Source organism: Schistocerca piceifrons, chromosome 3, assembly GCF_021461385.2.
Source record: "Schistocerca piceifrons isolate TAMUIC-IGC-003096 chromosome 3, iqSchPice1.1, whole genome shotgun sequence".
NCBI lineage: Eukaryota > Metazoa > Arthropoda > Insecta > Orthoptera > Acrididae > Schistocerca > Schistocerca piceifrons.
Window position 1 is genome coordinate 378,656,751 of NC_060140.1, and position 23,648 is coordinate 378,680,398.

Consider the following 23,648-nt stretch of genomic DNA (forward strand, 5'->3'; position numbering starts at 1 on the left):
TGTTGCAAGCATACACCCTCTGTCTTTGCCCATTCATCCTAACTGATAACTTGGTGGTAGTCATGCTGATATAAAAAGACGAACAGTGTTTTACACAACAGCTGGTAAATGACATGTGTCATTTCACAGGTGGCTCTCCCTTTGATAGTATATGTTTTGCTAGTTACAGGGCTGGTATAGGTGTTGGTTGGCGGGTGCAAAGGGCAAGTCTTGAAATGGAGACAGTCCCAGTGGCAGGAGCCACAGCGTAGGGAGATTGGTGGAGAAAGAGCATGGCATCTGACAAGGATATTATGGAGATTGGGGGGGGGGGGGGGGTGACAAAAAGCTGTTCTGGTTGTGATAGGAAAAATCTCAGACAGAATGGTCCTCATTCCAAGGCATGATTTTAGGAAGTCATGGCCTTTTTGAAGTAGTTGATTAATGCGTTCAAGACCAAGATAATACTGAGTGACAAGTTTTGTGCTCAGAAGTTATTGTTTTGGAGGAATCAGCAGTAACAGCACTGGATGTGATGGCCCAGGAAATTGCTTTTGAACTGGGCTGGTGTGGTAATTATGTCCAGTGAAGCATGAGGTGAGAATAGTGGTGCATTGCTGTAAAGAGTCTGCATCCAAACAAATGTGTTTGCCTCAAATGCCAAGGTTGTAAGGGAGGGAACATTTGATATGGAAAGGATGGCAACTTTCAAAATATAAGTACTGTTATTTGTTAGTAGGTTTAATGTGGACAGAAGTGTGTAGCTGGCCTGCAGTGAGTATGACATCAACTTCAAGGAAAGTGGCATGGGATTCGGAATAGGACCATGTGAAGTTTAATTGGGAGACTGTATTTGGAGGTTCCAGGAATTTTAACAGGTCAGCGTCACTGTGAGTCCATATCTACATCTACATCTGCAGCTACATAGATACTTCGCAAGCCACCATGCAGTGCATGGCAGAGGGTAACCTATACCAATACGTGTCATTTCCTTTCCTGTTCCATTCACAAATAGAGTGAGAGAAAAACAACTGTATGCCTACATACATACATATTGTCGCAGAAGAAGCTGAGTAGCATAGTCTCTGTAGTGTAGTGATTCCAGGCGGAACTGCGCAAGTATTGTGGCAACACACAACGACAGAAGTTCAAGGCTGTTGCATGGAGGGTCATTAATTTAAAACTCACCTGAACTGTAAAATTTTAATTTCTATATTCGGTTCAAGTACATTCTAGAAGTATCCACAAATGGCAAGAATCATTGTACTGGAATGTTCTGTAGTTGTATACATACCGTATGTGTTCTGGCCGGAGGCAGTTCGCTCCGTGCTCTTGTATGTGCAGCTGCTGAATAAACCGTCTTTAAGTGAAGTTAGTGTTTGTCATTGATCTACTTACACCTTCTTCTATGTGACATTATTCTGGTGGAGACGCTGGGTATTGGAACTTGTATTACCGCACATTGACGACACAGTGGCTCCCATCAGGCCACGACAGAGCCGCCGTTTAAGTGGCGAGAAACCCGAGTTCCAGTCATATTCAACAGATCGCAATCTGTCGGAGACAGAAGAAGAAGAGGACGTTACGATGACAGCAACTGTGTGCCACCACATGAGACATCCTTCCGGGTTCTCTTGTGACGATGGCCAAGATCCAAACAAGTCGCTGAAGGTATATGGGTGTATAGACAGATTTAACAAATGGGATGACACGTGTGTTTGGCTAATGTATTTTTTTACATAGTGGATCCTAGAATAAAGGAGGAAGATACGGTTGCACATCTCATGAAGGGTGTTACTGAGGACATGTCTCAAGCCCTACTCCTGAAGGATGTTTTGACCGCAGATGACTTCATGAAATGGTGCCAGTATATCGAGACAATGCATGAAAAAAGAATTACATACAAGAAATTTAAACACCTTAAAAACATTGTATTGATGTCTGTGATGGAGGAAGAAACTGATTTCATGAGTGTTCTTCATCAGATAGTGAGAGAGGAAGTTCGGAAGGCACTTGGATTGCATTGTGAGCAAAAAACCGAGACACTTCAAGAGGTCATAAGGGAGGAAATGGAACAGACATTGAACCCAATCTCTCCTCTTTCATTTCCCTTTAAAATGGTAAAAAAGTCAAGACCCAGGCGAAGTTACATTCCTACAATGCCACATGAGGAACCTGTTTGGACACCAAGGAAGACTGACGTCTGAGGACCCAGAATAACCAACCAGTATGTTTCCACTGCAGACAACTGGGACATGTGGTGCGCTATAGTCAATCAAGGCGGCGGATATTTGATGACGAGTGCGCCAGAAGACAGCAGAACGATCTTAGCCGACACAAACTCTGGGACAAAGAAGGTGAACAAGAAGACGTAGGCCACCATCGCCGCAAGCTAGCCACTGGAGAGGACGCTCCCCAACACGCTAGTCAAGGTCTCCATCGCCGTTTAGAAGCTCCAGCCGATCACCTAGCCGCTGCAACCTGGAAAAGTAAAGGGTGCGACCTTCCTTGGAGGAGAGGCCACCAGAGAGAAAAATCTTCCGCCGTCGATCACTACAAAAATGAAAGGAAACTATGTCAATATCCTCATGGATGGCTTACCAGCCCAAGCTCTTGGGGACTCTGGAGCATCATATTCAGTCATTTCGGAGAAGTGCCATCGCCAGTTGCAGAAAACCGTATTTGTCGATATCAAAACATCTCTGCTGAAGGTCGCTAATGTGAAATATGTAAAACCTGCAGGAAGATGTGTCATTCATGTGGGTATAAGTGGCCATACACAGCCATTAGAATTTATCATCTTACAAGAGTGTAGTCATGACATCATTCTCGGATGGGACTTTTTGAAAGCTTCTCAAGCAATTATAAATTGTGATCGCACGAAGAGTATACTAGGCGAGATGAGATACTGTGGACGTGAAGCTTCACATCCAATTGTGTGGAGACCATGTGTGCTGAATGAAGTGATTATTCGTGCAGTCAGTGCATTGACCCATGGATCCTGTAGTGGAATGTAAGAGAAGCATGCCACTGAAGAATTACAGGGTCATCCCAGCCTCTGTCGTCATTTTTAAGAATGGATTCGGCAAATTCGGGATAGTTAACTGTCGCCGAGAACCACAGATCCTTCCAAGATGCATGTGTGTAGCAAATGCTCAGCCATTAATTGCAGAACAGCTGAGCATCGTAGAGACCTCCCATGCCGAGTCTGTGGGTGAAATTAGCGCTGCCACTACGAGACAAGGTCTTCTAGCTCGACAATCACCAAATCTCACTAAGGAACAACAGAAGAAGCTACTTGCCATTCTTCAAAAGTTCTCTGAATGCTTCAGTCCACAGGTGAAGAGCAAATGAGACAAATCGACAGTGAAGTTACTGGATTAGCACTGGAGACCATCAACCAATAAGCCAGAGATCATACCGTGTGTCAGCAACAGAACTTCGAATAATTTGCAATGAGGTAGAGAAAATGATGCCTTCGCAGAGCCTGTGGTTGTCACCAGTGGTCCTCACTAGGAAGAAGGTTGGTTGGTTGGTTGGTTTGGGGAAGGAGACCAGACAGCGTGGTCATCGGTCTCATCGGATTAGGGAAGGATGGGGAAGGAAGTCGGCTGTGCCCTTTCAGAGGAACCATCCCGGCATTTGCCTGGAGTGATTTAGGGAAATCACGGAAAACCTAAATCAGGATGGCCGGACGCGGGATTGAACCGTCGTCCTTCCGAATGCGAGTCCAGTGTGTAACCACTGCGCCACCTCGCTCGGCTCACTAGGAAGAAGGATGACAGTTGGTGCTTTTATCTTGATTACAGGAAGCTTAACAAGATAAATAAAAAGGACGTTTACCCTCTTCCACAAATTGATGATAAACTAGATTGTCTGAAGTGGGCTAAGTTTTTCTCAGTCATGGACATGTACTCGGAATACTGGCAGATTGAAGTAGATGAGGCTGATCGTGAGAAAGCTGCATTCATCCCCCCTGAGGGCCTGTATGAGTTTAAGGTAATGCCATTTGGTTTGTGTATGCACCAGCAACTTTTGAACGGATGATGGATAATGTTCTAAGTCACCTGAAGTGGACAATGTGTCTTTGTTATTTAGATGAAATTATAATGTTCTCAGAGACATTTGATGAATGCATAAAAAGACTGAGGGCCGTTCTTAAGTATCTCCAACAAGGCGGACTGAAACTTAATCCAAGAAAGTGTCTCTTTGGAGCAAAAGAAATCAAAATACTTGGACACCTTGTGTCAAACTAAGGTGTGTGGCCAGACCCAGAAAAGGTGAGATCTATAATGGAATTTCCTATTCCTAAAAGTATTAGAGATGTGAGAAGCTTCCTCGGATTATGTTTTCATTACCATTGTTTTATCAAAGACTTTTGTATCAAAGCCAAGCCACTCCAAGAGTTTTTAAAATCTGATGCTAAATTTATCTGGGGTGGTGCTCAACAAGATTCTTTCGATGTGCTGTAAAAAGCTCTGATGACTGACCCGTACTTGGTCTGTATGATGAGAGAGAACCCACAGAACTATACACAGATGCCATGGGTATGGGATCGGTGTTGTTCTATACTTCTAGGACACTTACAAAAGCCAAGAGAAACTACTCAACTACAGTAAGAGAATGTCTTGCTGTGATCTGGGCCATGTGTGAATTTCGACAGCATCTCTATGGAAGGCCATTCACAGTTGTTACAAACCATCATTCACTTTGCTGGTTGACATGTCTTAAGGATCCAACAGGACAACTCACCAGGTGGGCACTACGTCTTCAAGAGTATGACATTACCACAGTGTACAGACATGGAAGAAAACGCCAAGATGTTGACTGTCTCTCAAGGAACCCTGTGCAAGACCATCAAGACTTTGATGAAGATAGTGACTGTCTTGCTTCACTCCAGGACATCTCTGCTGAGCAGAAGAAGGACGCCAAGCATATCTCAAATTATGCTTGCCTTAAATTGGTCAAAAGATGTGAAAGGACAATTTAAGGTAGTTAACGGATTGCTTTTCAAGAAAAACATTGATCCGTCTGGAAAGAGCTGACTACCAGTGATTCCTAAAAACATGCGTTTATATGTTCTACAGAAATTCCGTGACACAACTGAGGTCAGACATTTAGGATTTATTAAGACATATGATAGGATCCGCAAGAGATTTTTCTGGCCTGATTTATTTAGGAGTGTCCACTATGTGTTGCACTGTCGAGAGTGCCAGAGGAGAGAAGCAGTTCCTCAGAAACCACCTGGCCAACTCATACCAGTTCCACCAGCCGAAACACCTTTCCAGTGCGTTGGGATTGACCTCCTCGGACAATTTCCAACGTCTGCTAGTGGCAATAGACGGATTATTGTTTGCACTGATTATCTGACACGCTATGCCATTACAAAATCTGTGAAAACAGCTGAAGTATTCAAGGTAGCCAAACTCATCGTAGAAGACATTGTATTAAAACATGGTGCCCCAAGGTCGTTAATTACAGATCGAGGGAAAGTTTTTCAATCGAATCTTGTGACAGAGATAAACCATCGGTGCAACAGTACTCATCACATGACGACTGCCTGCCATCCGCAAACTCATGGGCTTACTGAACGCCTTAATAAGACCTTGGCCGACATGCTATCAGTGTTTGTCAATGTTGAGCAGAGCAACTGGGATGAGGTGCTACCTTTCGTGACATTTGCCTACAACACCGCCAAACAAGACACCACAGGATTTACACCATTTCTCCTGGTGCATGGGCGTGAGGTGACGATGATGATATACGCTGTGTTTCCATTACATCCTGATGATGTGGACGACGACTATATCGACCAGGTGTTAACGAGGGCTGAGGAAGCTCAGCAGTTAGCTCGACTCCGCACGCTGCAGGCTCAAGAAAATGATCGTCGAAGGTACGACACGAGCCAGCGCCCTGTTGTTTACCAGCCTTGTGACCTTGTCTGGAACTTCACTCCTGTTCAGAAGGTTGGTATCTCTGAGAAGATCCTCAGGTGCTACTTTGGACCTTATAAGGTTATAAGACAGTTATCTGATGTTACTTATGAAGTTGAAGATTTCGACCCTGACACAAGACAATGAAAGATTAGAGATATGGTCCATGTCCTTCTAATGAAGCCCTAAAGGATCCTGCAACCGAGGGTAAATTCGAAGCTCCAACCACAAGCGGAAAGGTGACGAAGAACGTAGTGGCAAGGGAAGTTCTAAGAAGATCACCGCCAGGGTGAACATCAGTCATTGGGAGTCGGAGTATGCAGGGCCGATGACTTGTTCCCGGACTAGGGGGACGTAACACCGAGATGCTGTTCTCTCAAGGAGGGAGCAATGTCGCAGAAGAAGCTGAGTAGCACAGTCACTGTAGTGTAGTGGTTATGATATTAGACTGTTGCATGGAGGGTCGTGAGTTTTAAACTCACCTGAACTGTAAAATTTTAATTTCTATATTGGGTTTGAGTACATTCTAGAAGTATACACAAATAGCAAGAATCATGGTACTGGAATGTTCTGTAGCTGTATATATACCATATGTGTTGTGGCCGGAGGCAGTTTGCTCCACACTTTCGTATGTGCAAGTGTTGAATAAACCTTAGTTAAGTGAAGTTAGTGTTCGTTATTCATCTACTTACACCTTCTTCTACTTGACAATATGACTAGAGTTTTCTCGGGTTTTCTGCCAAGATTTTTTGCTAAGGTGTGACAGTAGTTGTTGTATGCTTCACACACAGGTCTTTTCACAGTCACAAGAATTTCTACTTACATTTGCTTATCATCATTTATGTGTTTCCTTTTGAGCCAAGAGTGCAACAGCCTCTGTTTCCTAAGCATTCACTGAATTTCATTACTAAACCGTGGTGGATCTTTGTCATCCTTTATCCACTTACTAGGCACATACCTCTCCAGGCCACAATTCACAATAAACTTTACCCTTAATTCCTTTACACCCATCCTACTGGAACTAAGGGATGCCAGTTAACTAAGTGAGATGTTAATAACTTCTTCTCTGCTCTACCTAGCAGAAACACTCTCCTAGCCTTCTTGGCTGATTTATTAACTTTTTAATCATAGTTGCTATAATGACATCATTATTGCTAATTTCTGTTTCTATACTGACATTGTTGATAAGGTCTGGCCTATTTGTAGCTACATGGTCTAAGATTTTTCCATTGCATCTGGGCTCCTGAGCTAGCTGCTCAAGACAATTTTCAGAAAACATGTTCAAAAGTATTTCGCATGACTGACCCACATTGAATCCATAGATGTTCCAGTCTACACTCAGCAGGTTAAAGTCACCTCCAACTAGTATTGCCTGATCTGGGTGTTTACGTGCTATTGACTGTCGATAATCTTTGAATGACTAGAACTGTCACAGCAGAATTGGGTGCCCGGTGAAAACATCCAACAATTAACTTGCTGAAGATGTCATCAATGTATCTAAAACAAACCAGGGGCTGAAGGCTTATGGATGACAGGAAAGCCCCCTCCAAGCAACCCATGAAAAGGTTGGCATAGGAAGGAGCCATCCTGGTTCCTGTGGCCGTACCCCTGATCTGTTTGTATGTCTGCCACTCGAAGGTGAAGCAGTTTTTCGTAAGTATAAAGTTCATTAAGGTGAGCAGGAAGGATGTCGTTTTTTGACCTGCCTATTTTTTGCTGTCTCCCTTCCACCTCTGTTACATACAATGCACAATTTTGGCTCTTATTAACTCTTGCACAATGTTTCAGCAGTAACGTCTGTCTTGCATATAACCCTATCTTCCATCTTTAAGATCTCAGGTTTTCAAATCTCATCCAGTGCAGTCCCCAACAATCAGTCTTTCCTTCTCATCCCGTTTGGTAAGTCCCCCATGACCCAGGGTTCTGGCTGACTTTTCCAGACTCTACCCATTTTCCTAAACCTCTCGAGTTCATTTCCTTCACCCCTCTCCCGTCCTCTTCAACCCTTCTGCCAGAAGAAGGAGCCACCAGCTCGAAAGCTTGCGTATGTGAAACATTTTTTTATATGTGCAATCTCCTGCTTTTCCTTGTTTCAGTATTTTTACATATTAATCCATAAAGGACTACAGACTCACATTACGTATGAGTAGAACAGTATCTTGTGTACCAACTTTGTGTGAATTTTAGAGGTATTTGATTTAGTTCCAAATGTCATTTGGTGATAGCTCCTTTTAAGAGCTAAACTTTAATACAAGGTATTAATTGAAACTGAAATCAGTATTTTCCATTCAAAGTATGTCACTCGATACTTCAATCTAGACACTAATATATAGAGAGACGTGTTTGAGTATAACTTCCATGACACATCAGTGAGACATCGAGGTAAATGAAATTTTTGCAGTGTTGTTTATGGATCAAGGATTACCTCAGTAGGTTTACCAGTTGTTGAAAATCTCTGATTAGTTAAAAGTGGTAGATGAACTGAAGGGATCTGCAGTAGAAAGTACTAATCCTGAATTTAGTAATGATTAGTCTGATAACATTTTCAAAAGCACCACATGCTGCAATGTAGTAGTTTCATATTTACCATTAGGAATACTGTCTCATACGTAAATTCTTTCTGTATCTATGTTCTTGTCTCTGAATGTAATCAAAGCTGTACTCTACAATAACTCAAAATACACTCTTGTGGGCTGCCAATTTATTCTTCTGATCCCTTCAATTAATGTTTCAATACAGAAGGCTAGTTTTATCAGCTAGTGACAGTGACAAAGATACACTAGTTTAGAATTTATTATTCATTTGCTTTTTATGCAACCCACAATTTTATATCCATTCCAAAAACATTTGTTTATCTGATATGCTCAGCAAACACAAATGCTCAGCAAATAAAAACATGTATCTTGTTGTTTACTGTTTCACCATAAAAGGAATCCGTAATGTGATATTATTATTAAATAAAGCAAATCATAAGTGTGCTGCATAGAAAATATGACACTGAAATGCTGGCGGTATTTTGACTGTGTTAAAACTAATACATGCTATAATCTGCACCAGCTGTGCTGTCTTGAACAGTAGCATAGTTGGTAAAGGCAGACCAAGTGTTGCAGAGCAGTCTTGTGTGTGAGGCACAACATTTGAATCCAGGGCAAGGATTCCATTTATTTTTTATGTCTGTTTAGTTGTTAACACACACATTGTACAAGAAATATCTTCTTTCCTTGCAAATTGTGTGTGAATGAAAGTGTTTGTGGCCCTAAGAATAACAGATTTGTTAGCAAGCCTGACAAATACAGAACAGAAATAATGGGAACAAAACTGCACTGACAGTGTTTATTATGTAAACAAATGCTCTAAGCGACAGCCATTTAGGTTTATGTACATCTGGGCCTGCTGCTGAATAGATCTTGTTGCCCGCCAAAGCATTCCTGGTGTTATTGATATGCAGGTTTCTGTGATGAATTGCTGGAGGTGGCCGGGATTTTCGGGTGCTTGAGTATAAACTATTTGTTTCAAATGGGAATAAGTCTAATGGTTTAAATCCATGATCTGGCAGACCAAGCGATGCATCCTCTTATTCCTATCAATTTTCCTGGAAGTTCCTCATTCACGTCATTATGAATGAGTGAAGTTGAATGTGGCAGAGCATCATCATGTTCAAACCACACTATTAAACGACCTTGCAATGGCACATTCTCCAGCAGCAGTGGGAGTTCCTGACACAGGAAGTGCAGGTAGTATGTGTCTCTCAAGTGGTTCTCAAAGAACTGATCTGGTAAGGTGGTCACCCAAGATTCCATACCAAACATTCACTGCCCATTGTACTTGATAGGGTGCCTGTCGCACCCAGTGAGGCTTGTCAATAGTCCAGTAGTGTATGTTGGGGCGATTGGTGGCCCCTTTATTGTGGAACCGCAGTTCATCTGAGGACAAGATGCGCGATAGGAGTGCTGCATCATTTTCCAGATTTCCTAATAGCTAGTGAAAAAATTCATTCACGCTTCAAAATCTTAACTGCGGAGCTTTTGGTGTAGCTGTAGATGGTATGGGTGATATTTGTGTGAATGCAATACTTGCCATATGGATGACTAGCTGGTGTTCAGCTGTTGTCAGTTGCCCTTGTACTCATGAGTGGGTTAGTATGAGCTGTATCCAGAATGGCATCTTCATTTTCACTAAATTTTACTGTCCTCCCTCGTACAGGTGGTACTTTTTGAATCATGCTTGTTGTCCTTGTGTGTCTTTCAACATTGTGGAATGTCTTTGCAGTTGGGTATTGCCTGTCTGGAGGATACTGTTCCTGATACAGACGTAGTGCCTCAAAACACATTTTTCTTGCTTCAACATAAATAATGAGCTTGTCAGTGTATTCCTCTGTGGGAAACATGATGACTGACAGCAGATATTACATTCAGGCCTTGCTGTGTGTGCAGGGCACAATATCAATAACAGCACCGTTTTCCTGTCTGAATATGGCAAACATTGATGTGTGCTTATGTATTAACACATCTACTGATGCAAACATTTTTGAGCGCTGCAGGATTCAAGTCATTGATAACACGTTTCGTTGATTGCTTGCCTAACCCCTAACCTTGTGAGCTATGCTACACTGCTAGGAACGTGCTTGTATTATAAATAGATTAGAGACATACAGTGCAGTGTTTAATACACTATGTACATCAATGTTACCTCATTTTAAGTGTTAATTGCACTCTTTGTTTCACCGAACATGTTAACATAGTTACAGCATGATGTATTAACGTAGTTACATTGTAGCCAGATCTAGATAAATGTGTTAAAGGATTTATATTTTTGTGAACAGACTATACCATCTGTCAGATATATTCAGAATCATTTGCAGGATGGGCCTACTGGACATTGGTACCATTCAGCAGGCTAGCAGGGGAATATCGACCTTATGACGTCTTCACATGTTTTTGGGCTGCATCAGACAATTTCGATAGGGGCAACTGAATCGCCCTTTATATACGTTTTTGAGGCTTATTCAGTTGCTGCCTTACATTGTAAAATTTCTTTGTACCCTATTAAAATTGACTCTGGATTATTGGTGTTGCCACAGAGAATGTAAGTATAATCTTTCATTTTATTATTTTATAGTTTGTCCTCGAGGATGACAGACTCAACCAGAGTGAGGCACTATATGCGTTCCTAAGCCCCAGCTCTGAACATCTAAAGCATATCGCACCATCTCCAAGAAGATCAAAATTTTCTCTTTCTACATTGTTCAAAATGTAAGTAGTATGGACATTTTGTAAGTTGAATTATTGCATTGGGACAGTGGAGGAAATGTACATTTGACGTGATCTTTGCGGGGGATGACTAGACGGCCAACTTGATTTATTTATATATCAGTGGTTTTATGTTCAAAAGATACAATCAATAACTTTCTTTTATTCACAACATGTTCAACAGCCAAAAGTAAAAAGACATGAAAAGAAAAATCTTCATTCTCATTCCTGTACTGTATGAGGTAATTCTCATTCAAAAGTTTTCCGTCCAAGCTGTGGTCACCTAATTATTAGTACTTCTTCACTATTATTCCCGTTAAAAATATTTAGCTGTCTTTTTTTGCCATTACTTTTACGGATGACTGATTTATCAGATATTTCTCCTTACTGCTTAAATCGTTCGTCTAAATAATTGGCCTCTGTATCGGAAGGTTTAAACACCCCCATGCCTAACTGCCAGTTTAGTTATGTCTGTGTAGCTGTCCAAATTACCGTTAGTATATCATTATTGGCTTCATTTTTTTAAAGTCTGTGCAATGCTGAAGATATGTAATAGCCTCCAAACAGTCCACTTTATATTTCTTTTGAGGAAAATAACCTGTAACTGAACCATTGATCAATAATACATATCTTCTAATTCATGCTGTTATTTGTTCACAGGTAATCGTTTGTTGATACTTCTATACAAGTGTAATTCAGTCATTTGTTCATTCACACACGTTCAGTGAAAGCCATCATGAAGGAGAGCCTTTGGGGACGTAGGAAATGTCTGTCTCAGTACTCTTTTGATCACAGGAAATTACTATGTACTGCCACCTGTACCGTTGAGATAATAGTATGGTGTACTCCTGATTATTGATGGTAATGTGGGGAAGAAGATGCATCAACAATCGAAAAATATGAATAATTGAGATATTTTCAAACTCGTATTCTTTGTTCAAAAGTTTATCCAAATTCTGTGTATAGGTGCCATAGGCATATTTATTTCTTAAAATAGTCTGTGATGGTGTTCTGCTTTTGAAGGAAGTTGACTTCTTTTGCATGGCATTTAGAACTTTTCTTCCAGCAATAATGTCATTTAACTGAAACCCCCTTCTGGCCCATATAAGCTAGAAGAATATCGGCGCATTGCAGTGCGGTACAATGACTGACTGAAGTCACTGTCTTCCTTCCCACTTTTACATGAAGTCTTCTTTGTTTGTTGTGAAGCAGCTGTCACAATTTTGGCATCACTCCTGTACTGGAAGCCGGGTTCACATGCATCAGTCTGCAGCCACTATTTAAATTTTCTTCATCAACATCTTCAAACCCATTTAAACCCATTTCCAGATTCACTATTTGTACATTTCTCCTTGATCGAACTTGTGTTAGTGGCTTGACTTCTTTCCAGGCATCAGAAATCCTATGTATGGCATCTAGAATTGTCAACTTCTTCCAGAATGCCACAAAATCATCCTCATCAACTAGCTTTCTCACTAGACCAGCACGGTAGCACCATTTTACCAATGCAATTATGCCTTCGTCCTTTTGCTGTATAATGGCACTCAGGTTAGGAGGTAAAAGCTTAGTTATGATGAGACCACCATCAGATACGAGAATCGTCTCATAGGGATGTGAAAGGGGTGTTATCAAGCAATAGAACAGCCATCTGTGGCAATCTTTTGTCCTGTAGAAATCACTGAACATGCAGTACAAAATGTGTGTGGAATCAGTTTTTGAAAATTTCACTGTGCATCCATGCTCCTTTTTGATTGTAATAATAAACAGGTAGGTTGTCAGTTTCGATATCATTGAACGCTCAGAGGTGTTTTGATTTGACAGTCACTAGTAGTTTCACTTTATGGTTCCCAGAAGCATTAGTGGTGCGCAAAATTGTAATGTGTTCTTTAGACAACTTACATCCAGGAACACAAACTTCAGTCTCAAAAACAGGGTTCTGATTCATAGACATTTCCAATACAGACTGCATTATTAATTTGGTATGTTTTGAAATTCTCTTCTACCACAAATTTATGGAACTCTTCCTGGAAGGAAGCAGCTGCCGCAACATTTGAACTAAGCACAGCAAGCTCACGAATCATCTGGTGTGTGTGAATCAGGTTGGCTCACCCTCATGAGGCATTAAATTTTCCTTTTAACCCTAGAGCTTCATGAAAAAATTTAGCTTTTTTGGTACACATTGTGGCCTCTAACAATGATATATTCTCCTCATTTTTTGCTAAACCATTGCAAAACAACAGCATCTAATTCTTCAAATATAGATCTTTTCATGCAGATGGTCCAGAACTAGAATTGTGTTTCTTGACAAAATTCTGTATTTTATGCTTATTCTTTTTAATGTCACAAGCTGTCTGCATTTCCATTTTCAAACTGTTCAATTAATTTTAATTTTTGTTTTAATGTCAACACATTTTTCTTTTGTTTCTCCATCAAAGCTTTTGCAAATTTCTTTTAACTTGATTTGTTGACACTTACATGCTGATTAATATCAGAATGTATGCGCACATGAATAATTGCTAGACCAGATAATCCACACATGAATAATCGGGAGTGCATTGGAAATATGCATTTTCAGTTCATCTGTTATTATAAGCTATCTGTCTTGAGCTGACTGCAATGTAATTAAAAAGAATTACACTATATGCATTTTGCTTTTATTTACAAAGCATCTCCTGTGGTATTCTGTAAATTGGATACACACATTGGTACATTTATTTGATTCTTTTAGGTTAAAAACAGCGTTTTCTTTATGAAGTTGGTTTGTAAGCTACTTACGGCGTTTCTTTACGTAGTCTGCACCTTCCCCTCTTGCTAGCTGTGGTTGATGTCGGCAGGTTGCATTTCACATCTGCAGTTTTTGGCATTTTACGTTATTTCCTGCACTGCACTATTTATAATTGACTTTCTTAACTGTTTTTCATTCATTATTGGTACAGTGTTTATGCTTATTCATTTGTTTTTGTTCATGTTGTGAGTGTTGGCTACCTATGCAACAATTGTGTGTGTGTGTGTGTGTGTGTGTGTGTGTGTGTGTGAGAGAGAGAGAGAGAGAGAGAGAGAGAGAGAGAGTGAAGTTGTCTTGTATGTAGACAGAGCTGTGAGAGGGGTGTTTTTTCAAGGGGGGTGAGGGGAATGACAGGGATGGCCTGGACAGTGATTATGGAACAGAACTGGGAGGAAATGGTAGTGGTAAATGGAGCCTGTGGTTACATTTGTGCTTTTAATGTTATATTAAGTGGTCAGTAATTTTAAAGAGTGTGTGGTTTGCCAAGTTGATCTGATCATTTATGAGTTGTTTCTTTTCTGTTATGGTTTTTTGGATGTCTTAGTTTTCTTGTAAGGTGAGGAAGTGTTTTTTTGTTGTTGTTTATCCTTATGATTTCCCTGTCTGTGTCTCTGGTTGCAATTTTATGTTGGTGTTGTTGTAAGTGTTCTGCAGAAGTTGAATGATTTGTCCTGTACTTCCATGCTCTTGTGTGTTCTTTGTATCTGGTGTCAAATGTCCTCCTGGTTTAACCTATGTATCTTCCATCACATGTATTGCGTTTCAGTTGGTATATTCCTTATTTCTGATAAAGATCAGTTTTTCCTATTGGTTTTGGGAAGTATTTCTGAATTGAGTTGTTGGTTTGGTGTGCTATTTTTATCCCTTGTTTTTTTGAATATATTGAGTATCCTGTTTGTGTATTTGTGGTTGCATGTCATTGTGTATCATCTATTACTTTCTTTTTCTTTCACACTTTTTGTGTTGTTTCTATTCTTGTATTTTGTGTATTTGTTTGTGTATGATTTTGTCCTTTTGTTGGTGACAGTAGGGTGTTTGTTCTTTTCTGTTTCTTGATTTTCTTGTTAAGCTTTGTTACTAAGTTCTCTTTTTGTTTCCATTGTTTGTGGCTATTTGTATGATAGTAATCATTTCTTTTTTGTAGTTGTCTGTATCTAATGGTACTGTGTTTAGTCTATGGAGTATGTATCTAAGTGCTGCTTGGTTTTGAGAATTGGGGTGTTGTGGTGTCTCGTGTATAATTGAGTCTGTTGTTGTCGCTTTTTGGTATATGTCAAATGTGGGTTTGTTGTTTTGAATCTTTCTGGTGCTGTCCAAGAAATTTAACTGTCTATTTTTCTCTTCTTCTATTGTAAAATGTATCTTATCATGAACAGAATTTATGTCTGTGTGTTTTGTTTGGTTCGTCTATCAGGCCCAAGATATCATCCATATATCTATTCCAGTATAGGATCTTTTACCTATTTGGTGCTATTTTGTTAAATATAATCTGTTCTACATGGTTCATAAATATGTTTGCTATGGTTCCGTACACTGGAGATCCCATTGGTAATCCTTCCCTTTGTAAATAGAATTCATTATTGAACTGAAAATAATTCTTTTCTGTTGTTAGCTGTAGAAGCTTTACTGTTTCTTTGATGTATTCATGCGGAAGTGTACTGTGTGTCGTAAGATTGTGTTATATGATGTTTATTGTTTCAGTTATTGGTATATTGGAATACATATTCTCTACATCAAATGACAGGAGGGTGCCTGTGTCTGGAACTTGTATGTCTTTTATGTACTGAATCAATTGTGTGGTGTTTCTTATAGTTCTATCTTCTTGTAATTTGTACTTTTGTAATAAGATTTTCAACATGTATCTCGCAAGTGGGTAAGTGGTAGCATTTCTATAATTCATAATAGCTATGACGGGGAGATCTTTCTTATGTAGCTTTGGTTGGCATCGGAACTAAAGTGCACTGGGATTTGTTTGTATCAGTTTTCCTTTTTTTATTGTTTTGTGTTTTATGTTTAATGTCTTGTAGAGTGTTTCTCAGCCTCATTTGGAATCTGTTTGTTGGATCTGATTTTAATTGTATAATTTTATTTTTTGTGATGGACCCTTGTGTCTTACTGGTTGACCACTTGATATAACATTAGAAGTACAAATATAACCACAGGCTCCATTTACCACTACCATTTGCTCCCAGATCTGTCTCATAATCACTGTCCAGGCCATCCCTGTTGTTCCTGTTCAGTGTCAGATACAAGTACAATGTAATTCTTTACTTTGATTAACATCTTTGTGAGTTGAGTGGTAGGGGCTGGGTGTCAACTAGTTGCAGCTGTTTCTTAAGCTCCATGTCCTTGCTGTGTTGTTTGTTCTGCAGGCACAAGCAGCAGTATTTTGCTGGGTGGCATGAGCTCCAAATGGTGTGAGGAGGCCAAGCAAGCAAGGCATCATAGAGCATTTCTTTCTTTTTAGTGTGTGTGCAATAGTAGATTGCGTGAGCACATAGCAAGTTGTCTATGAACCGGCATCTCCACTGCTCACCTAGACATCTGCCAATCATGAAGTTAGCATAATCAAAGTTAAATTATGATACATATTTGTTCTGGTAATGTATGTCTAAAAGATTCGCAGTATTTTAGCCATTTCCAAATTTAAACTCAATGCTTTGAGAGTAAAGTAATGTTCTTGTCACTTTTATTCCATATGAAGATGACAGGGTTTACTCTTTAAACATTAGTTTAAATTTTAAACAGAAACAGTCTCTTAAATGTTAATTCTTCCATTGAGGGGACATTTGTAATAACTTTGACTTAAAATATCATAGATCTGCGTTGAAATTTTCGTTTTCTGTAACAACATATTCCACAGAGAAAATTTTGTACAGTATGACAATGCATGAGCACAGCAGACACTAATAAAGAAAGGAGGCCACACACTGTGACTCGAGAACAAGATTCTGAAGAAATAGGAGCTTGACAGGATCCACAATTCCTGTCATCTGAGCTGTAAAGCTGAATTTTCAGCACATGTTGTTGTTGTTGTTGTTGGTGGTGGTGGTGGTGGTGGTGGTGGTTAGTGTTGTCTTTAGTCAGAGGACTGGTTTGAAGTAGCTCTCCATGCTGCTCTATTGTGTACAAGCCTATTCATCTCTGAATAACAACTGGAACATGCATCCATTTGAATCTGTGTACTGTTATCATCTTTTTCAGTCTCCCACTACAATTTTTACTCCAATGCTTCCCTCCAATACTAAATTGAATTTGTGCTGTCAACTGATCGCTTCTTTTAGTGAAGTTGTGCCACAGCTCTCCCAATTCTATTCATTGCCTCCTCATTAGTTACATGATCTACTTAGCTAATCTTCAGCATTCTTCTGTACCACCACATTTTCAAAGCTTCTGTTCTCTTCTTGTCTGAACTCCTTTAATGTTTTACTTCCATACTAGGGTACACTTAATACAAATATTTTCAGAAAAGACTACCTAACACTTAAATTTATGTTTGATGTTAATAAATTTCTCTTCCTCGGAAGCACTTTTTTCCATTGTTAGTATACATTTTATATCCTCCCTACTTTGCCCATCATCAGTTACTTTACTGCTGGAATAGCAAAACTCCTCTGGTACTTTTAGTCACTCAGTTTGTAATGTAATTCCATTGGCATTGCCTGATTTAATTTCACTACATCCCGTTACCCCTGTTTTGCTTTTGTTGATGTTCATTTTATTTACTACTTTCAAGACAATGTCCATTATGTTCAGCAGCTCTTTCAAGTCCTTTGCTGTCTCTGACAGAATTACAGTGTTGTCAGCAAACTTCAAAGTTTTTATTTCTTCAACTTGTACTTGAATAATTGCCGTCTGGTTTCCGTACAAGTTGTAAGTGACCTTTCACTCCCTGTGTTTTACTCCTGCTGTCTTCAGAGTTTCAAAGAATGTATTCCAGTCAACATTACCAAAAGCTTTCTCTAAGTCTAAAAATGCTATAAATGCAAGTTGGCCTTGCATTCACCTATCTTCTAAGAGAAGTTGTAGTGCCAGTACTACCTTGCATTTAGCTACTTTTTTCTGAAACACAAACCGATCTACAATGAGGCCAGTTCCTAGCGCTTCTATCATTCTTCGATAAATAATTCATGTCAGTATTTTGCAGCCAAAAGTTTTTAAACAGATAATTTGATAAAATTTACACCTGTCGGCACTTGCTTTATTTGGAGTTGGAATTATTACATTCTTTTTGAAGTCTGAGTATTTCACCTGTCTTGGAAGTCGTTTCTGAAAGTATTTGTAGTGTAGCCTTGTATGGAAGCGAAATGTGAACGATAAATAGTTTAGTCAAGAAGAGAATAGAAGCTTTCGAAATGTGGTGTTACAGAAGAATGCTGCAGATTAGATGGGTAGATCACATAACTAATGAGGAGGTATTGAATAGAATTGGAGAGAAAAGGAGTTTGTGGCACAACTTGACTAGAAGAAGGGATTGGTTGCCAGGGCATATTCTGAGACATCAAGGGATCACCAATTTAGTATTGGAGGGAAGCGTGGAGGGTAAAAATCATAGAGGGAAAGCAAGAGATGAATACACTAAACAGATTCAGAAGGATGTAGGTTGCAGTAGGTACTGGGAGATGAAGAAGCTTGCACAGGAGAGAGTAGCATGGAGAGCTGCATCAAACCAGTTTCTGGACTGAAGACCACAACAACAACAATACCTCTTACATATTGGGTGGAATAATTTTGTTATGGCTGGCTCTCCCAAGGCTATCAGTAGTTCTGAGGAAATGTCATCTACTCCAGGGGCCAAGTTCCGGCACAGGTGTTCAGTGCTCTGTTGAATTTTTCCCCTTTGCAGCTGCTCTGTACACTCCTTCTGCCATTCAGCTTTCCCTTCTTTGCTTAATACTGGTTTACAGTCTGAGCTCTTGATATTTGTGCAGCTGCTTCTCTTTTCTCCAAAGATTTCTTTCATTTTCCTGTACATGATATCTATCTTTCCCGTAGCTATACACGCTTCGGCCTTGCATTTGCCTTCTAGCCATTTCTGCTTAGCATTTTGCACTTTCTGTCAATTTCATTTTTTTGACATCCATATTTCCTTTTGCCTGATTGATTTGCCTTCTACATGACAAAAGCACAAAGCAGTACATACGAGGGTTGGAACTTAAATAGTGGCAACTAATTATTCACAACTGATACAAAAGAGTTACATGTTTGCACCTGTTACTACCCTTCAAAGTAGTCACCAGCATTGTGTAGGACCCATTGCCAGCAATGTGGAAGGTGAAGTATACCGTTAGCAGAGCCTGTTCTGTTGATGGTGCAAGTGGAGCGGTCTACAGTTATGGTGATTCTCTTGTACGACTGTGATGGTGTTATCCTGATGCATTACGTTCCTCCACGGCAGATCGTCAATGCACAGTATTACTGTTTGTGTTTGGAGCATCACCTGCAACCAGCTTTGTGAAAGAAGCAGGACACTTTCTGTGCATCCCACCCACCATTTTGCATGACAATGCGCAGGCACATACAGCGCAAGCTGTGGCTGCTTTGTTCGGTCGATGAGAGTAGGAAGTACTGTACCACCCACCATACTCCCCGGACTTAAGTTCTTGTGACTTTGATTTGATTCCGAAGATGAAGGATCCACATCGTGGCATTCGCTTCAGAACTGTTCCAGAGATTCAACAGGCAGTAGACTGCTCCATTCGCATCAACAACAGAACAGGTTCTGGTAATGGTATACTGTGCCTTCCATATCACTGGCAATGGGTTGTTCACAACGCTGGTGACTATTTTGAAGGATAGTAACAGGTGCAAATATGTAACTCTTTTGTATCGGTTGTGAATAAATAGTTGCCACTATTTAAGTTCCAACCCTCATACTGTTCTGTGCATCCAATGCACTTCATCTGTTCCCTGTGTTTTCTACACACACACACACACACACACACACACACACACACACACACACACACACACACACACACAGAAAACAACTAGTGGGACCAATTACCTGGCTATTTTAGCTAATAATATTATTTTTGTTATCTTCTGGACTGTGTAAATGATCTAGGATTACTACTGAAAAATACATAGTGCATTTTCTGAGGGTTATAATGTTTTGGATGTGTTATTTCTGTCATGTGTTTACAGTGGTTCAGATCATAGCCCTGAAACTACTCCAGCTTCTGGTGGAACAGGACGTGAGAGTGGTGATGAAGAAGTGACACTGCTTTTAGATAATGATGTAGGAAATGGACAGCCCAATCGTGGAGTTGGCCCATTGGCTATAGGAGACACAGCAGCTCTAGACGGAATTGCTGAACCACTCTACAGACTACTTGAGGAGTTATTTGACCCTGGAATGTTTCGCTGGCTACGCAAGACACTTATAATGTTTGTACAAATTACTTACAACAAATCCATTAATAGGTAAGTACTGCTTCAAGAATAGTACTGTTATAATGATCAGATTGAGAAAATATGTGTTTCATCAAACGTGAGGCAATACTGACCTTACGACTTATCTTAGAAGAAAGATTAAGGAAAGGCAAACCTACGTTTCTAGCATTTGTAGACTTAGAGAAAGCTTTTGACAATGTTGACTGGAATACTCTCTTTCAAATTCTAAAGGTGGCAGGGGTAAAATACAGGGAGCGAAAGGCTATTTACAATTTGTACAGAAACCAGATGGCAGTTATAAGAGTCGAGGGACATGAAAGGGAAGCAGTGGTTGGGAAGGGAGTAAGACAGGGTTGTAGCCTCTCCCCGATGTTGTTCAATCTGTATATTGAGCAAGCAGTAAAGGAAACAAAAGAAAAATTCGGAGTAGGTATTAAAATTCATGGAGAAGAAATAAAAACTTTGAGGTTCGCCGATGACATTGTAATTCTGTCAGAGACAGCAAAGGACTTGGAAGAGCAGTTGAATGGAATGGGCAGTGTCTTGAAAGGAGGATATAAGATGAACATCAACAAAAGCAAAACAAGGATAATGGAATGTAGTCTTAATTAAGTCGGGTGATGCTGAGGGAATTAGATTAGGAAATGAGACACTTAAAGTAGTAAAGGAGTTTTGCTATTTGGGGAGCAAAATAACTGATGATGGTCGAAGTAGAGAGGATATAAAATGTAGACTGGCAATGGCAAGGAAAGCGTTTCTGAAGAAGAGAAATTTGTTAACATCCAGTATTGATTTAAGTGTCAGGAAGTCATTTCTGAAAGTATTCGTATGGAGTGTAGCCATGTATGGAAGTGAAACATGGACGATAAATAGTTTGGACAAGAAGAGAATAGAAGCTTTCGAAATGTGGTGCTACAGAAGAATGCTGAAGATTAGATGGGTAGATCACATAACTAATGAGGAAGTATTGAATAGGATTGGGGAGAAGAGAAGTTTGTGGCACAACTTGACCAGAAGAAGGGATCGGTTGGTAGGACATGTTCTGAAGCATCAAGGGATCACCAATTTAGTATTGGAGGGCAGTGTGGAGGGTAAAAATCGTAGAGAGAGACCAAGAGATGAATACACTAAGCAGATTCAGAAGGATTTAGGTTGCAGTAGGTACTGGGAGATGAAAAAGCTTGCACAGGATAGAGTAGCATGGAGAGCTGCATCAAACCAGTCTCAGGACTGAAGACCACAACAACAACAACATCAAATTAAAGTTAATCTCAAGCTTTCAAGGACCATAATGTTGTTCTCATCACCAGGGAATAAAATACAACTACTAGTAAATGTCTCATGGTGATTTTTGTATATGTAATGTACTTTGAACCTGTTTGTAGTCTTGCCAATTGGTGAACAGAAATGGCTTCTTGAAAATGCTAGATCAAGGTCGAGCAATGAGTTGTGGCTCGATTTGACTAAAGACTAGTAATAATGACTGTAATGGGAGTGAGGAAACTACCACCAGTTGTAACTCACAACATAAGAAACATAAGAGAACACCTCCAAAACAAATATATTTGATGACGTCACAGGACAGTAGTTCACAATGGGTATAATGTATGGTGTAGCCATGTGATAAGACAGATACAGTGAAGTTGTAGCTAGCGTAGTAAATAGTATGATGAACAAGAGCAGATTGAGGGTGATTGCCGGGTGGTGATCGTATTTGTCGATGGCTTGTCACAGATGGTGCTGGGAGGCACATGTGTAGCAATCATGCATGGTCGTCTGGGTGCGGTGTCTCCCCCTGGAAGCCTTGCTTTTACAATAGTGGACGCAGAGTGACTGTTGCATTGTATGTGCCAGTCGTGTGATGACAGCCGATTTCAGAGATGTTGTCTGGTGCCCAATGTCTAGGTGGCAGTCCAGTGTGTTACCACATCCCTTCTTCTATGGGGAAATGGTGAGCCTCGTCTCAGCAAGTTCACACCATGTGGCTGAGCGCCTGGGTAGCATTCCGAACCAGGATGACATCTTCAGAAGCACTGGATGAACCCTCTGGTTTTACCAGCTCCCAGTCAGAGCAGGAGGGATCAGACGGCCGGAAGATCCCCACCTGGTGAGAGCCTTGGTGGCTCCAACCCTGGTAGCAGAGGTGACTTCATGGGTACATTGGGACCTGGCATTGAAGGGAGCTGCAGTGGTGAGGGTGGTGCCAGCGGGGCCTGATCTCCCAACACCTGGTTCACCTCCGGCAGCCTGTAAACAGAGGGAGATGAGGGTGTAGCCAAAATTGGCACACAGGGCTTAGAACCAGAGTGCAGGAATAGCTCTTGAGGAAGTGGGAAGATAGCAGAGTGTCCGGTAGAAGAGAAACAAAAGGTGCCATTGCCATTATGTGTGTCCACCGGAGGGCTCAGAGGCAGTAGTGGTTGGGTCCCATGCCACAGACAGAGCTGATATTGATGGTGTGTCACTGTGCAGTGACCTGTTGCCAGTGTAAACACTTGGCATCTCAGCTGTTGCTGGATGACCGTTGGGATCCATTTGCCCTGGTGTCTGAAGCCCGGCACCCAAACCCGAGTGCCTGACCAGAAGGGTGGTGACAGCACTGTGGATGGCACCACAGGCGCTGGCAGCATGAGATGGAGAAGTTTTCAGGGATGATGGCCATGGAGGAGTTCCACTGGACTCTTTTCCCCTATTGGTGTTGACCTGTAAGAGCGTGGGCATTCCATTTCTTTGTATGTGTTTTAAAAGTTTGCACGAGTCTTTTGGCCTCACCTTTCAATTGGGGGTGAAAAGGCAGAGACAACAGGTATTGAATGCCAGTTTTGTGACAGAGCTCAATGAAAACGTGGAAGTGGAACGGAGGTCCATCATCTGACACCAGTGTGAGAGGATATCCTTCAATAGCGAAAGTTCTGCTGACCCCTGTGACCATAGCCTCTGCACTCATGGACTGGTAGTTGATCACATGTAGAAAGTTGGAGTACCCATTGAGGACAATCAGCCAGGTAGAACCAGAAAGTGGCCTGAGAAGTTGACATGAACCTGCTCCCATTGGTGTGAGAACATTGGCCAAGGTGGAAAGCTGCTTGTTATGAGAACAAGTTCTTCGATCTGCTGGTATATGTATGGTCAGTGCACTTCGTGCCTGGCTAGCAGTTTAGTTTGCGACTTGACCCAGTGAACTTGATGCAAGAGCTTTTAGATTGTGAGCACAGTGGTTCTGATGGGACTGCCCAGGGAAACCATTGATCCATGGTTACTAAGGTAAGTCCACCGACCAGGACTAGCTAGAGACAGAGATGGAAG

At 40.8% G+C, this 23,648-nt stretch overlaps 1 protein-coding gene across 1 annotated transcript in view; it reads left to right on the forward strand.

Moving 5' to 3' along the window:
• LOC124789378 (sorting nexin-25) overlaps positions 1–23,648 on the forward strand; it is a 170,484-nt gene that overhangs the window by 124,022 nt on the left and 22,814 nt on the right. The window contains exons 15-16 of the mRNA XM_047256711.1: positions 11,031–11,164; positions 20,094–20,372. Coding sequence (XP_047112667.1) covers positions 11,031–11,164; positions 20,094–20,372 — 413 coding nt within the window. The remainder of the gene's footprint in view (positions 1–11,030; positions 11,165–20,093; positions 20,373–23,648) is intronic.